This window comes from Artemia sp. Qi Xiang Cuo, chromosome 19 (assembly GCF_049724085.1).
Source record: "Artemia sp. Qi Xiang Cuo chromosome 19, ASM4972408v1, whole genome shotgun sequence".
In the NCBI taxonomy this organism is placed as follows: domain Eukaryota; kingdom Metazoa; phylum Arthropoda; class Branchiopoda; order Anostraca; family Artemiidae; genus Artemia; species Artemia sp. Qi Xiang Cuo.
The window spans coordinates 52,796,720-52,812,707 of NC_142812.1; the positions used below are offsets into that span (position 1 = coordinate 52,796,720).

The 15,988-nt window shown below is 33.5% G+C and overlaps 1 protein-coding gene across 1 annotated transcript in view; it reads left to right on the forward strand.

The window, feature by feature from the left end:
• Window positions 1-226: 226 nt before the first annotated feature.
• LOC148940988 (putative methylthioribulose-1-phosphate dehydratase) overlaps window positions 227-15,988 on the forward strand; it is a 42,169-nt gene continuing 26,407 nt past the window's right edge. The window contains exon 1 of the mRNA XM_089104765.1: window positions 227-335. Coding sequence (XP_088960891.1) covers window positions 318-335 — 18 coding nt within the window. The 5' untranslated portion in view covers window positions 227-317. The remainder of the gene's footprint in view (window positions 336-15,988) is intronic.

Below are 15,988 nucleotides of genomic sequence, written 5' to 3' on the forward strand. Positions count from 1 at the left end.
TATAGGCTATCTACATTGTCGGTGTTTCTTCTGGTTTTTTGTCTGAAAAAATTCTTTTTTTTATAAAATAGTGACACTTAGCAAAAAAATGTCACTTTTGCTAAAAAGTGTCCTAAGGGTGTCCCGAAAAGTCAGGTGTCCCGAAAAGTGCCATTAAAAACTGACACTAAAGTGTCACCGGTGGCAACCCTGGACATAATTATTCTTAGCCAAATAGAAAGTCGATAAATTTCTGTGCATAAAATATTGCAATTGATAGACTGATTCACTGATCTATTTTCAGTAACTTTTTGTCAAAGCTGGAACAGCCCCTAGAGATGGGGCAAAACTCATCAGTAAGCTGCAGCATTAACCAATCTTCTTGGATTAGAGCTAAATCTTTCCAAAATGATTGTTTCTTGTTTGACTTTTATTCTGTCATTCCAGCTGTTTATTTCCAGGGGGGGTAATTGCCTCCTATATCCCAGTCTAACTGCCAGCCCCCCCCCCCCCCCCCTCACCCAATTGAAAATTGGATTCTTCACAACTAAGATAAGCATGTATAATTCAACCATCCACAGAAACGGCTCAGTTTGCATTAGCATAGTTTTGCCTTTCAGGTGCTACATGACTCAGTTTTTGGTTTTCAATGTCATTTTCACCTAATTTGGGGAAATTGAATCCAACTTTGCCATATCCCAAGGATTTCAACAAAATCATGCCACTAGTTTTGAGCCTCATAACATTGCTAAATCAAAGTTTATAGGGTGAAGAATATCCATTGGGCACCTTCCCACAATCATGCTAGACTAATTACATGTGTTTAAGTCAATTGTGCACAAGGGTGGAATTAAAATTTTTATTATCAGTCAATTATATACCCTAACATTTTCAATTTTTTAAAATACTTGCCTAAATGGGACATTCCTTATCCAGAACATAATTAATAAAGATTAATCACCAAAAATGTCACTAAGCCATGCTTCTTATCATCATTAATTATAATCACTTGGCATGGAATGCACCCTAGGTTATAACTTCTTTGTGTGGTTACAAAAATGAAATACCTTTTGGGCCCCTTCAAGGGCTGAAGATGCAATTAGCTCCAGAAGCAATTATTGAATTATGAAAGAGCATAAAAAAGGCATCAAATGATGTTTTCACTTTCATCCTAGCTAAATTATAGGGCCACCTAGAAATTTACCAAAATATGTTTGTAAAAGAAACTGTCTAGTGGGAAAAATACCATTTGTAGCTGATTCAGGAATAGTAATTATTATTTTCCTTAATCCTAATATTAAAATGTTATTTAAAAAAAACAATTTCCAGATATGTTTTCTCAGTTTTACTGAGAAAAATGTTCTCCAGTCTTCAGTTTTACTGAAAACTTTTGTTGAACTGAACATTTAGTTAAATGTTCTCAGTTTTACTATGATGTCATTTTCAAGTGGTGTCTGGATCTTTTTAAAAATTCCTAGGAATTTGTTTTCAAATTCTCATTACTGGAATCAAATTGATTCAAAATAATATTTTAAAGGCCAAGGAAAATATTAAGTATCATTCCTGAATCAGCTGCAAAGGGCAATTTTTTATAGAATTCTAATCAAAGCATGCTTTTCTTTGAGTCTTGATCTAGGCAACATACTTCCAGTTTTTCAGCTGGACTACAAGCAAGATTAGGAATATTAATAGCAAGATTGCACTCCTCTTTAGAAATGTAAAGCAGATTTCACCAACTAAACCAGAATAAATTTCATATTTTGTTTGGTGCTGGAGTGTGTTGAACAATATGAAACAAGCAAACTCACTAAAATTGGGAAAATTTTTTGTTATTCATATTATTGACTTACAAAAAAATTAAACATACCACTCAATGCCTTTTTATATTCTCTTTCCAAATATAATAATCATTTTTTTCAGAAATGAATTGTATTAACCCCCCCCCCCACCCCTGTATATACCAATTCAGGGTTGCACATTAGGGGGGTGGGGGAAAAGTTTAAACTTACCTCTCATTTACAACAGAAATAAAATTTGCCCCCACCCCCTTAATGTGCAAATGAATACCCTGAATTGGCATATATAGGGGTGGGGGTAAAATTCATTTCTGACAAAAATTATTATTTGTGGAAGGCATGATTATTTGATTATTTGGAAAGAGCATAAAAAAAGGCATCAAGTGGTATGTTTACTTTTTTTGTAAGTCAATGTAACAAAAAATTTACCTAAAATAGAAATGATTACACATCAACTCTTGAATGTTTCAGTTAAATAGCACAAGATTTGTCCAAGCCCTTAACCTCTTGACCCAAGCCTCTCTCCAATGCCAAGTGAATAATGTTTTAAACATCGTTCCATTTTGGACATCAGGGTAAATACTATAACCAGATGTTGCTTTGGTGGCATGTTTCTGTACATCTTCAAGAACTTTTATGTTTTTTTTTTTTAATATGGGGTGGTAAATGACATCCCAACTTCAAGCTTAGGGTGCAAAAGTCCCTTATATATAAGACTGATGACTTTAGGGAATGAGTGGAAAGAGCATGCTTAATCAGTCTCATAGTTAAACTAGCACCACCAGCAGACTTCTTAGCATGAGTACTGAATTTTAGTTCATTGTCAATATTGACACCAAGATCTTGCTCATTATTTACAGAGGAGAGTGGGTGGCCTAAGAAAAATAAGAGCAACAAGGATTCAATTTGCCAAAGTGACTGATATGGCACTTGGCAACATTGAATTCAAGAAGCCAAGCCTCAGCCTATTGATCAAGCAGTTAAAGATTATTTTGTAGAAGGGCATGATCTTTTGTCAGCAGACACCCTCATATCAAGCAACTTGGTGATGTGATCATATGATTCAAGGAGATTGGTATTAACAGATCATCCTGAACAAAAGCCATATTGCAAACTCTGCAAAACATTATTTGCTGCAAGATGTTTAACAACTGCAGAATTGATTATTCTTTCAAGAACCTTAACAACTGCTGATGCCAGGTTAATGGGTTGATAATTTTCAGCAGGTTCCTTTCTACCTTTTTTAAACGTAGGTATGATATATGCAGTTTTTCAATCCAGAGGTAGTCTGGAAAGACTTAATGATAACCTGAACAGTTGGGAAAAAGGTTGACACAAAACTGTACAACATTCATGTATGTTATGTGGGTGAATGCCATCTGGACCAGCAGATTCATTCAGCTTGAGGGATGTAAGTTTTTTTTAGAACTATTGTCTCAGGAATCATAATTGGTTCCATCTAATATGATACATCATATAAAGGAAGTGCAGGATAAACAATACTGGAATTGGAGGAAAGAACAGATGAGAATTGTTAGTTGAAAATTTCAACTTTCAGCTCAGGATCAGCAACTGATTGACTATTGTTCAGGATACCTGGGACTCTGCGTCTGATGCTACATTTTTGAGTGGCATAATGCCAGAAAGATTTTGGATTATCATTAACTTCCTCAACAAATTTTTTCTCAAACCATCTCTTCATCTCCTTTATTTTGTTGGTTGTCTGATTACTAAACATTTTGAAGACTTGATAATTTCCTGTGGGCTTCTTTTGTCTATAGCAATTCCATGCTTGGTGTTTTCTGTTGATTAACTTACTTATTTTGGTAGTTAAAAAGGTAAACCTTTTGCCTGTTATGTCCAAAAAATCTAGTGCAAGACTTTTCAGCATGCAAAATTTCTGTTCCTATTTTTATCAATATTGTCAGTAATAAGCTGTTTCTGGTTGAAATTGGCAAGTCTTTTGGAAACTACTTTGTAGTTGACATGTTTTTGTTGCTTAGAAGAAGGTTGTTTAGTAAGTAAAAATAACTTAAAAATAATTACAACATGGTTGCTATTACCAACAGGCACAGTCATTCTCAATAAGAAGGTCAGAATTACTGAGAATAACCAGATCAAGAGTGTTGGAAACTTGACCTTCCCTGAAATGAGTTGGTTGTGAACTGTTTGATAGAGGGAATGTTCAGAGGCCAGTGTGCCGCGAGTAAAAAGCAATGTATTTAAAATACAAGAACACTTTTTTTTTAAAGATAATTCCGACTTCGTCTAATTAAGTTAAATCTATTTTCAAAAATGAAAAGTTCGTAATCAGCAAAAAGAAAAAGTGCAGCCACCCCCAGACAAAGAACGGCGCTATCCAAGCCTTAGATTTCGCTAAGAGAGTGAGTAATAAAAAAATATGCTACGTATAATACTTCTAATGAAGTTTAAACTATAAGAACCTTTTGAACGTTTGAATCAGCAGAAATAATAAACACAATTTATTGGACGAAGGGTATACATCTTTAGTCCGCTCGTGCCAAAGGTGAGCCAGTTCTTACAGCGCAAGACAGATGAGCTATGTTTGATAGTGGGGTAGAAGTGCTTTTTGAGGATATTCGTAATGTAGAATCAGGACCATTCAGATAGAAGTCTTAAATTCTTTCATGTTTTATCTCGGTCACCGTTATTGTCATTTGGAGTGACCCACTGCTGTTCACCTAAATATGTAAGTTCAATAAATCTATTGCTTTTTTTTATCTGTGTTTATTTCATTTTATATGTCTGGATCTAGTCTAATAATAGGTAATTAGTTCGCATATCTCCAAGGTAACTTTCCCAGGGAATCGGATATCCAGATAGCTCAAAAAAAAGAAAAGGCCACATTTATATGTCTATATATTCTATCTTCTCCCATTAATTGAGGGCGGTGCTAGCCTAGTTGACACAATCTTTAGCGCTATAAGCGGCACTATCGGGAAATTACAAGGTGTAAGTTCACGACCGTTGGGCATAATATTGCCTTTGACGCGGTCAGTATTTAGTACCACATTTAGTATAGCTAGCCTAATTTTTTATCGCTACAAATGCGAATTTTTCCATCGCTACAAATGGCACAGTCGGAAATTGGAGGAAAACTGGCGAACTAACTAGGCTATGAAAACTTTGTAATTTGAATTTAATTATTAGGAACAATACAGACATATAAGTAAAGTGATTAGGCCTATTGCCGCTAAGCCGCTACAGGGAAACCCTTTAGATATCTCATAGGAGATAATAGCCTCCCCCAAAATAGGTTAAGTGAAAAAATAAATTTATTTTGAGTTGATTCAATGCTTGTATACATATATACTATTTTTTTATTCTCTTTAAGTTTTAACTGGTGTAAGTTGGGAAAACTTAATCGAGTAGACTAAATAAAATTGTATATTGAAAGAGAAATAGCCTTGTCAAAAGAGGAAGGAAAATGGACTTCGCTTTTAGCAATGCTCGATTTAGCAAAACTTTGAGCAGCTTGCTTTAACTTTAGCTGTTAGAAATAAATTTGTATCTCCTCAAATAGTTGGGTACAATAGAAAAATGGAGAAAAGGCTCATTGAAGAATTGTAAAATGAAAAAAAAAAGTATTCAGTTTTTAACAAGTAGAAGCAAGTGTGTAATTAGTAGATTTTTTAGTGTTAGTAATAAATGCAAAGTAGTACTGCCGTATATTACTAAATAATAAAGTATTTGTACCGTGAATTGAAAGAAACAAATAAAAGATAATACGTAAAGAAAAACAAAATCTAGCTGGACTGATGAAACGTGGTAGAAACGGAAGAATTTTAGGCATAATAGTAGCAAATGGGGTCTTAATTCAGCCTAACTACAGGTACAGGCTATAAACTTATTGTTCAAGGATAACACTGCTACAATTTAGCAGAGGAAGCGCATAAATTGTGACCCAAACAACTATATGTTAGAAGCTACCATTTCCGAGTGTCTTAAGAGTAGAGATGCCTCTAAAATATAGTGTCTTCCGACATAATAAGTAATAGAATTACCTTTGTTAAATCTAGCAAATACCAGCTTAGTCTTGTGTTTTGAAAAGCAAAGGGAAGGAAAAGATATATAAATATATAATTAAAGTACTTGAGGAAAGGGATGAAAAAAAACGAGAAAAGTAACAATAAGTAAGAAAACAAAAGTGGAAGCTTAGCAAAAGTCACGGAAGGAAGCAAAAAAAAGAGTTGTTACCCAGCTGTGACTGGAACTCTGCATAAGGCGAGAAATTCGGCAAAAGAAACCGTTAATCACAGAAAATGGAGGCATGGGGATAGGTCTTAAAAGGGTCTCCTTTACCTACACAGATAGCCTTCATCTGAATAATGGTGTTAAAAAAAATTCAAATTCTGAATTAGCTCCGCAAAATGAGTCACAAGAAAGTTCGAATTTGAATTTTTAACCATGGCTGCTTTAGAGCCATGTAGATGTAAAACAAGCCAGTGTTCATGCTTGTTTACAAAGAATATAAGCCCACATTAGGACAAACAGAGAAGGCGAAGCATCATTTTGGGATAGCTGATATTGTTAATTCTGGTCCACTCATACAGCTACTCAATGGCGTTTCATCATTAAGTCTAGTCTGATTTTACATCAGTTAAGTTTAGCCAAATATCAGATAGATTTTATATCAGACAAATACAATTTGATTTTAGAAATCAGCCATAGTGAAGCCAGTAGACCCTCATATCCCAATTATTCAACAAAACGATTGTGCCTAGAAAGCCAACAGAAACCTTATCACAGAAACAATTACACAGGGCGTTAATAGGTGACACGTAACTTTTAAATAGGTGCAGTGAAACTAATTAAATTACACATATTTAGAATCAGCATTAAAAGGCGATTCTTTTGATATGTATATTTAATAAAATATAATTTAGGGGAACAAGTTAAAAAAAAAATAGGATAAAAGTATAATTATGTGCTTCTAGCTTACTTATTTATGTGCTGCTTACTCGAAAAATATAATGCAAAATTAGATTGTATAGCGATTATTAACTAAGCTTTAAAGGTATATCTCAACCGGTCATAAAGGCATATAACAACCAAAATAAAGCTTGGAAGTCCCAACTTTACTTCCATAACCTATCTAATCATAAAAATATTTATTCTGTTTTACGCCTACAAATCAGTTTTCTTTGGCCAATTCCACAAAATGCTTTCATAATAAGAAATAACCTAAGTAAAAAATTATAGTGCCTTTGAAAAAAAAACATAATAATAACAAAACAGTAAACAAAAGAATTTTGCGAAAAAAGGGTAAAATTAATGGTAAATTAATTCTAGAAACAAAAAATAAGACGAGGCTTAAGAATATCATCATAATCCTCGTTGTTCACGCAGTGGCCCAAGACATTGTAAAACATGGAGTAATATCCAAGCAGGAAAATTCATTGCTAGCTCGCCATGACGCATGGAAGATCTTTATGAAATTGGACCCCAAACCCTTCGAGACCTTGTTTCAACAAGTAAAAAGACTAGAAAGAAACACGAATGAACTCAAAGAATCGACCAATTTCTGGTGGAACATGCTATTGGCCGTATGTTTCGTATTCACAACCTCCCTGACCATAAGAACCCTATTGACTTTTAATTACGGAAAAATCCTAAGACTAAGAAGACGAAAACCAAGAGAAGAACACAGGGAAATGGCTGAAATGCAGAGGTTAAACCCGGAGCCCCATGAGAACGTCTAAGCCAAGAAATAGCGAAGACATTAGAAAACGAGTGGGTATAGAGGTCTCCACTCGTCCTTGTTATGTCTTGTTCCCTCATTGTAGTATCGTTTACGTAAAACCGTGTGGTTATGACGCTGTAATATGCGTTTCTTAAACAGCACGGACATGCGTGAACAATGCAGGCATGAAATGAGTTGTAAAATTAGACCTCAAAATTAACCATGTAGCATACACTCTGTTTATAGGATTATTTTAAATCTAATGTAAAATTAACTAAGTGTGGAAAGAAGTTAAAATAAAGTGTATTTAGTAGTGTATATTAGAAAGTATAATAAGAGACCACACTTAAAATTAAAGGATTGATATTTTATAACGTCGTTGGGCTATAACAACTTCGAAGAAACCTGTATGTATTGAATTTCCCAATGGGAATTATGTCGTTTTGTTATAAAAAAAAAATTTCGTTGTGAGTACTAATATTGATGTATTTATTTAACTCAGTCTCGTAGCGTGGGCTTCATGTACCCAATTAATGCGTGACTTATTTGTACTATGAGCATTTACTTCAAAGAACGTGTGATTCTGCCTCGTTATTTTTATTACAGGAAGTGGAAGGACACATTGGATATTCAGCATTACAATAAGTCGCCCAGTACAGATACAGCCTAGTAGCATCTATTTTCATCATATCTCAACCAACGAAGAGCACTCACCATACACTCCAGGGAATTTTCATCCAAGCTTCGTCCACAAAAGCAACAGATACCTTTTATCATTGTTTTTTTAATCACAAACTATATTAAATATCAGGTAACACTATATTTGTTTCTCAGTGTCCAGTGGCTTATCGAACCATATAATCAAATATATGCTGGGAAACCCGTCAATCGGCACGAGATATAAATACAGAGATATCGCCTTTGATACTCATTATGGACCCCAGATTCCTTTGACAGTTTAGTGGTGATATTTTAAGTTAGATGGTATTTAACGATATTTGAAGTTAAATGATATTTGAAGATATTTGAAAATGAAGTTAAAGACAATTTGAAGTTTAGTTCTGAGAACCCCATCGATCAGTGCAAGATATAAATACAGAAATATCGCCCTTGATAATCATTATTGACCCCAGAATCATTTAACTGTATAGTGATGATATTTGAAGTTAAATGATATTTAACGATATTTGAAGTTAAATGATATTCGAAGATATTTGAAGTTGAAGTTAAAGACAATATGTTAATGAGTCACTATAGTTTGATGACAACCCGTTCCAAATCAAAACTTTAATTCCCCGTGATTAACCTAGGAATCACCTCAAGGGTTAATCGACGCAAACCATGAGCTAACAATTTTATAAAAGGCACAGATGAATAATTTTACGCGAGAATATTCTCTATGTGCCTCAAAATATCCTAAAAAGGATATGCTGAGAAGAAAATAAACGCACGCCCAGTGTTCGACCCCTTAATGATAAGGCACCCAATGAACTATCAAAAAAAAAGCAGGTGAGAATGAACCCTGATAGCATATGCCAACACCTGTAGTGGGAATCATCATTTCCCAGTTAACTTGTCGTGTGAACACAATCAGGCTCGAACTGTTCCATGAAGAAACCATAACGTAAATGCTTCAAAATTTTTGCCAAGACAAAAAGAGTGAAGGACAATAATTTACAACAGAAGGATGGAGTACACTAAAGACTCGAAGGTGGTAAAATAGATGTGAATTTACATATGTTACTTCTTAATAACTTTGATAACTCAAAAATCCCAATAGTGAAAGTGTTTTAATGTTACCAGTGAATATGGTAAACCCAATATTGTGTGTTTTAAATCGTTCTTGTATGTAGTGTTAGATGTCCAGATAGAGTTATGTGTTGCATTTTCGAGCTATTCATTTAATGTAGCGTAGATAGAAAGTAGTGTGCCATATAGACAGCAAAAAAAAGCCTTGTAAAAAGTGAATTCAAAGAAAAAAAAATCTTATGTGAAGGTAGAATAGCCCCAACCTTGTTGGAAATGTAAAAGTAATCAGTGTTAGGTGTAGGAAAAAAATCTTTAGTATAGTAGATAGCCTAGAACCGTGAATAATCTTAGTCCGGTAGATGAATTTTAGATAGGGATGTAAAAAAAAAAAAAAAAAAAAAAAAGTAATAGAGAAAATTTTTAGCACTCCCAATTAAGCCATAACATAAATATAAAATAATTACGTAGAAGAAATAGTTAATAAATGGCGAACTTTTTAAAAGCCCAAAGGCAAGCATATGCTAATGACAAGGCGTCATTAATTGATGGGAATGGTTTTATATGCCGTGAGTAAAATGCAATCTATTTAAAATACCAAACTTCCTTTTTTTTAATGATAATTCCGACTTCCTCTAATTAAGTTGAATCTAGTTCCAAAAATGAAAAGTCCGTAATCAGCAAAAAGAAAAAGTGCAGTCACCCCCAGACAAAGAACGGTGCTATCCAAGCCTCAGATTTCGCTAAGAGAGTGAGTAATACAAAAATATGCTACGTATAATATTTCTAATGAAGTTTAAACTATAAGAACCTTTTGAACGTTTGAATCAGCAGAAATAATTAAAACAATTTATTGGACGAAGGGTACACATCCTTGGTCCACTCGTGCCAATGGTGAGCCAGTTCTTACAGCGCAAGACAGACGAGCTATGTTTGATAGTGGGGTAGATGTGCTTTTTGAGAATATTCGTAATGTAGAAGCAGGACCATTCAGATAGAAGTCTTAAATTCTTTCATGTTTTATCTCGGTCACCATTATTGTCATTTGGAGTGACCCACTGCTGTTCACCTAAATATATAAGTTTCAATAAATCTATTGCTTTTTTTTCTGTGTTTATTTCATTTTATATGTCTGGATCGAGCCTAGTAATAGGTAATTAGTTTGCAAAATCTCCAAGGTAACGTTCCCAAGGAATTTGATATCCAGATAGCTCAAAAAAAAGAAAAGGCCACATTTGTATGTCTACATATCCTATTTTCTCCCATTAATTGAGGGCGATGCGGGACTAGTTTACATAATCTTTAGCGCTATAAGCGACACTATCGGAGAAATTACAAGGTGTAAGTTCATGACCGTTGTGCATAATATCGCCTTTGACGCGGTCAGTATTTAGTACCACATTTAGTATAGCCAGCTAATTTTTCATTGCTACAAATACGAATTTTCTCATCGCTACACCAGACAAAAAAAAAATTTTTGTGCAAAAACCAGATCCATCAATCCATGGGATTTCATGAAGGTTAAAGTCCCCTATAAGGACAAGATCTTAACTGGCAAAATTGGACATCACATGTGATAACATAGCAGCCAAATTAGATTTGGAGTACAAAACACAGGGAGCATAAGGGCTTCTATAAACAACATTCACTGCAATTGAAATTGTTTGATTATGTATATGTATCCAAACAGATTCGATTCCATCAGTAGTCTGAGAATTAAAATGAACAAGACTATCCTTTAGTCCATCTCTTATATGTAAGCACCCTCCTCTGGCAAAGTGAGGAATTCAGGTTTGAAAAGAGTTGATAACCATTGATTTTGATTTCATCAGGTGATAAGACTGACTAGGAGTTTTTTTGCTGAAACTTCTGTAATTGCTGCAACATCCACTTCTTCTGTATCATACAAAAGGAAAGTTCAGAAGGAGGTAATCAACATTGTAGCTAAGGAACTTCATTTTTTGGAAGGTAGGAATCTGACAGAATGTAGGATCAGTGTAAGCAGGAACTAAAGGACTGGTGAAATTGTTGGATATAACAATATGAAACAACAAAGAAGAAACAGTAACTGAACAAATTGTTGCAAAAGAAACACAAGAAATGTCATCATGAAACAGGGTAACATTATTATGATCACTACTAGACAGTTCAGAGACAAAATTTGGTGGTGCAAGTCCATGATCATTTAAACAATTTACAGGGATAGAAGGAGGCACAGACACTAGTGGGACATTGGAGCAGTCAGGGGGATAGCTCCAACTGGCATGTTTTTTTATGGAAGGCGCCCTTACAAACTATCAATTTCCCCTCTCCATTAGCTTTTCTGCATTTAAACTCCTTTCAACTATATAGCACAAAATTTGTCAAAATCATTAGCCTCTCCCCAAGGCCAAATTAAGAACAATTGTTTTATTTGGCAGAAAAAATGGATTTCAAGGAAAATGTTATAAAAAACTGTTGGCTCTCTGACTAATTTCTTATTTGAATTTATTCAAGAATATTTTTTTTAGATAAATTAAATCTTTACACATAAATTCATAGCAACAGTTATGTTCCTAGCTCCACTTTATTGTATGGCTGTTCAGTATTAAAACTTGATTTCAAGCACAGCAGTAGCTTTGTTTAGAGTTAAGAAAGTGTTGCAACAATTTTCATTCAGCAATTGCTTTTGTAGAAGTATAGTTGAGTGCCTTTTCACTAATTTGAACCTTGGATTGTCTATAACTAGGCTATAGTATACGGAAGGAATTTGCTTTTTACCAATAAAATGTTCTATTAAATGCAATTTTCAAATATAATAATAACTGTGGTCATACTTGCACCCCCCCCCTCCCTATAGGGACCATTATAGCTCTATGCTGCATGCAAAAGTTTACTGATTTTCTTCACTTTTTAATTGGCTATATTAACAAAAAATTATCATATATTCTCTTTTATCCCTATCTGGTTTTTACCCTAGACCTACGCTGTATCTTTATTGATTGTTTCTTATTTCTATCCCTTGCTGTCTCAATTTTTTTAGACACTCCTTAGATTCTCCTGCACTTCCCGTGATGCTTCTACAAATTTCCAATTTGTGAACAATGCTTTTCATTTTTTTTTCTCCATGTAATTTTCTATTTTTTGAAGACTGAATTTTATTAAAAATTTTGATGGCTGGATAACAGTAGCTCTATTTTTGATTGCCAGTTTCCAGTAGTAATTTAAATACCATTTTTGTTTGAAAGATGATATCAACTTCTTGGTTGCTAGAACACAAATGGTATGACTCTTCAAAGTAGGTAGTTTGAGTGCTTACTCTCAGCCTTACAAAGTTCTAAGTGGCATTCCTTAGGGAATTGTTCCCAGACTAAAAATTTTTTCCCTGTACTGACAATATGGTTTCTGAAGTCAATAACCACCTAACCCTCTACAAGCTAACTCGGAATATTTGGTGTTTGGTGGTGGTTTTGTATTCAGCCTCCTGACCTTGATAATATATTTTCAACCTTCATTTTTGTTTGATTTACTAAAAAATAGCTGCTCTTGCCTGATTTCTAAAAGACAAGGAAAAGTTGTCATCCAACCTATAAAACCGTTCATACTGCCATCTTCTGAGTGAAATAAATTCATATTCTTTGTTGATGAAACTTTAATAAGATTATTACATAAATGCAAGTTTTCAGATGTAAAGAAATAGATTCTGCATTTGTTCTTTTATGATATCCTTTCCTGTTCGATAAAAATCAAATAACAAGGAATAATCAATAAATACAAGATATATTTTATTCAACAAATAATAAATGTACAGAAATATACATACCGGCTTCCAGAATTAGTCTTTTTGCAAGCATTAATAAGCCCATAATTTGGACAAAATTTGGATAATAATAAAGAGACAAAATATGGTGGTGCAAGTCCATGATCATTTAAACAATTTACAGGGATAGAAGGAGGCACAGACACTAGTGGGACATTGGAGCAGTCAGGGGGATAGCTCCAACTGGCATGTTTTTTTTATGGAAGGCGCCCTTACAAGCTATCAATTTCGCCTCTCCATTAGCTTTTCTGCATTTAAACTCCTTTCAACTATATAGCACAAAATTTGTCAAAATCTTTAGCCTCTCCCCAAGGCCAAATTAAGAACAATTGTTTTATTTGGCAGAAAAAAATGGATTTCAATGAAAGTGTTATAAAAAACTGTTGGCTATCTGACTAATTTCTTATTTGAATTTATTCAAGAATAATTTTTTTAGATAAATTAAATCTTTACACATAAATTCATAGCAACAGTTATGTTCCTAGCTCCACTTTATTGTATGGCTGTTCAGTATTAAAACTTGATTTCAAGCACAGCAGTAGCTTTGTTTAGAGTTTAGAAAGTGTTGCAACAATTTTCATTCAGCAATTGCTTTTGTAGAAGTTTAGTTGAGTGCCTTTTCACTAATTTGAACCTTGGATTGCCTATAACTAGGCTATAGTATAGGGAAGGAATTTGAAAAAAAATATTTACCAATAAAATGTTCTATTAAATGCAATTTTCAAATATAATAATAACTGTGGTCATACTTGCACCCCCTCCCTATAGGGACCATTATAGCTCTATGCTGCATGCAAAAGTTTACTGATTTTCTTCACTTTTTAATTGGCTATATTAACAAAAAATTATCATATATTCTCTTTTATCCCTATCTGGTTTTTACCCTAGGCCTACGGTGTATCTTTATTGATTGTTTCTTATTTCTATCCCTTGCTGTCTCAATTTTTTTAGACACTCCTTAGATTCTCCTGCACTTCCAGTGGTGCTTCTAAAAATTTCCAATTTGTGAACAATGCTTTTCATTTTTTTTCTCCATGTAATTTTCTATTTTTTGAAGACTGAATTGTATTAAAAACTTTTGATGGCTGGATAACAGTAGCTCTATTTTTGATTGCCAGTTTCCAGTAGTAATTTAAATACCATTTTTGTTTGAAAGATGATATCATCTTCTTGGTTGCTAGGACACAAATGGTATGACTCTTCAAAGTAGATGTTTTGAGTGCTTACTCCCAGCCGTACATAGTTCTAAGTGGCATTCCTTAGGGAATTGTTCCCAGACTAAATTTTTTTTTTCCCTGTACTGACAATATGGTTTCTGAAGTCAATAACCAGCTAACCCTCTACAAACTAACTCGGAATATTTGGTATTTGGTGGTGGTTTTGTATTCAGCCTCCTGACCTTGATAATATATTTTCAACCTTCATTTTTGTTTGATTTACTAAAAAATAGCTGCTTTTGCCTGATTTCTAAAAGACAAGGAAAAGCTGTCATCCAACCTCTAAAACCGTTCATACTGCCATCTTCTGAGAGAAATAAATTCATATTCTTGGTTGATGAAACTTTAATAAGATTATTACATAAATGCAAGTTTTCAGATGTAAAGAAATAGATTCTGCATTTGTTCTTTTATGATATCCTTTCCTGTTCGATAAAAATCAAATAACAAGGAATAATCAATAAATACAAGATATATTTTATTCAACAAAAAATAAATGTACAGAAATATACATACCGGCTTCCAGAATTAGTCTTTTTGCAAGCATTAATAAGCCCATAATAGATATATTAAAGAAGCCTTTGACTTTTATTTACTGAATTTATTTCAAGAGCAGAGTTTTTTTTCTCCAGGAGTGGTTTTATTGTTTTTAGTATCTATGACGCATGCAAAATTACAAAAGATGACAAATGATTAGGGACAGTTATAGAAAAAGGCTCGGAAAAAAACCAGCAAAATCACAGTGTTTTGCTAATGAACATGCCGCACAACGAAATCTGTGGTTATAAGACAAAGCAAAATTACAATGTTTCAAACGAAGAAGAGAGGAAATAAAAATGAAAAATAAGATCAAATAACCCAAAAAACGAGGGTAGTTGTCAGTCAGTGGAAAAATATGAAGTGAAAATAAACGGATATTTTGATAAAGACTATGATAAATTGTTTTCAGTGCTGAGAAAAAAAACACGGAAATCTAACCTTTTCAAGTATACTTCACAAGAAGAAAAAACACTAAATCAAACAAATTTTTTGGAAAAAAAAAATACATTTAACATGAGTAGGACTGAAAACTGTCATGCCTTCCAAAGACCAGAACATAATTTGCACTTTACTGAAAACAAAATATATTTTAAATGTTTTCACTTTTTTACTTTGATGAACAACAAATTATTAAGACTTTAAGGAGTAAATATCAGTATGTCTATAATAAACTGATAATCTACGTTCTTTTTTTTCAGTAAAGTCCAAATTATATTATGTTCTAGTCTTGAGAAGGCATTGGTGTTGTCAGCCCTACTCATGTTAATTTCTGCTCGTCTGGAGCTTGACTTGGTAATTTGTCGTTGTTTTATGCTTGGAAAATTATTTGACTTTATTTCTGCTAATTTTCTGTTTAATAGAGCTCTACTTTTTTTTTAAAAACTGGTTCTGTGGAAAAAGTTTTTTTCCAATTAATTTTTGTTTGGTTTTTATTGACATTGTTTTTTTTGTTTTAGAATCCATATTTCTGTCTTGGTATTTTTATGTTGGAGAAATTTTTTTCGACAGTTTTTAATCCTGACACAAATAGTTTTGTTTAGTCTAGTCTTATACCTTCTGAAGTTGACCTAAAAAAAATTAATACCATTCTCAAAAAATTCTGGACATGGGGAGGAGACTAGTCGCCCTCCAATCACTTTTGAATCTTAAAAAGGACACTAGAACTTCTGATTTCCCAAAATTCTGATTTTGGATGATCTCCTTCCGA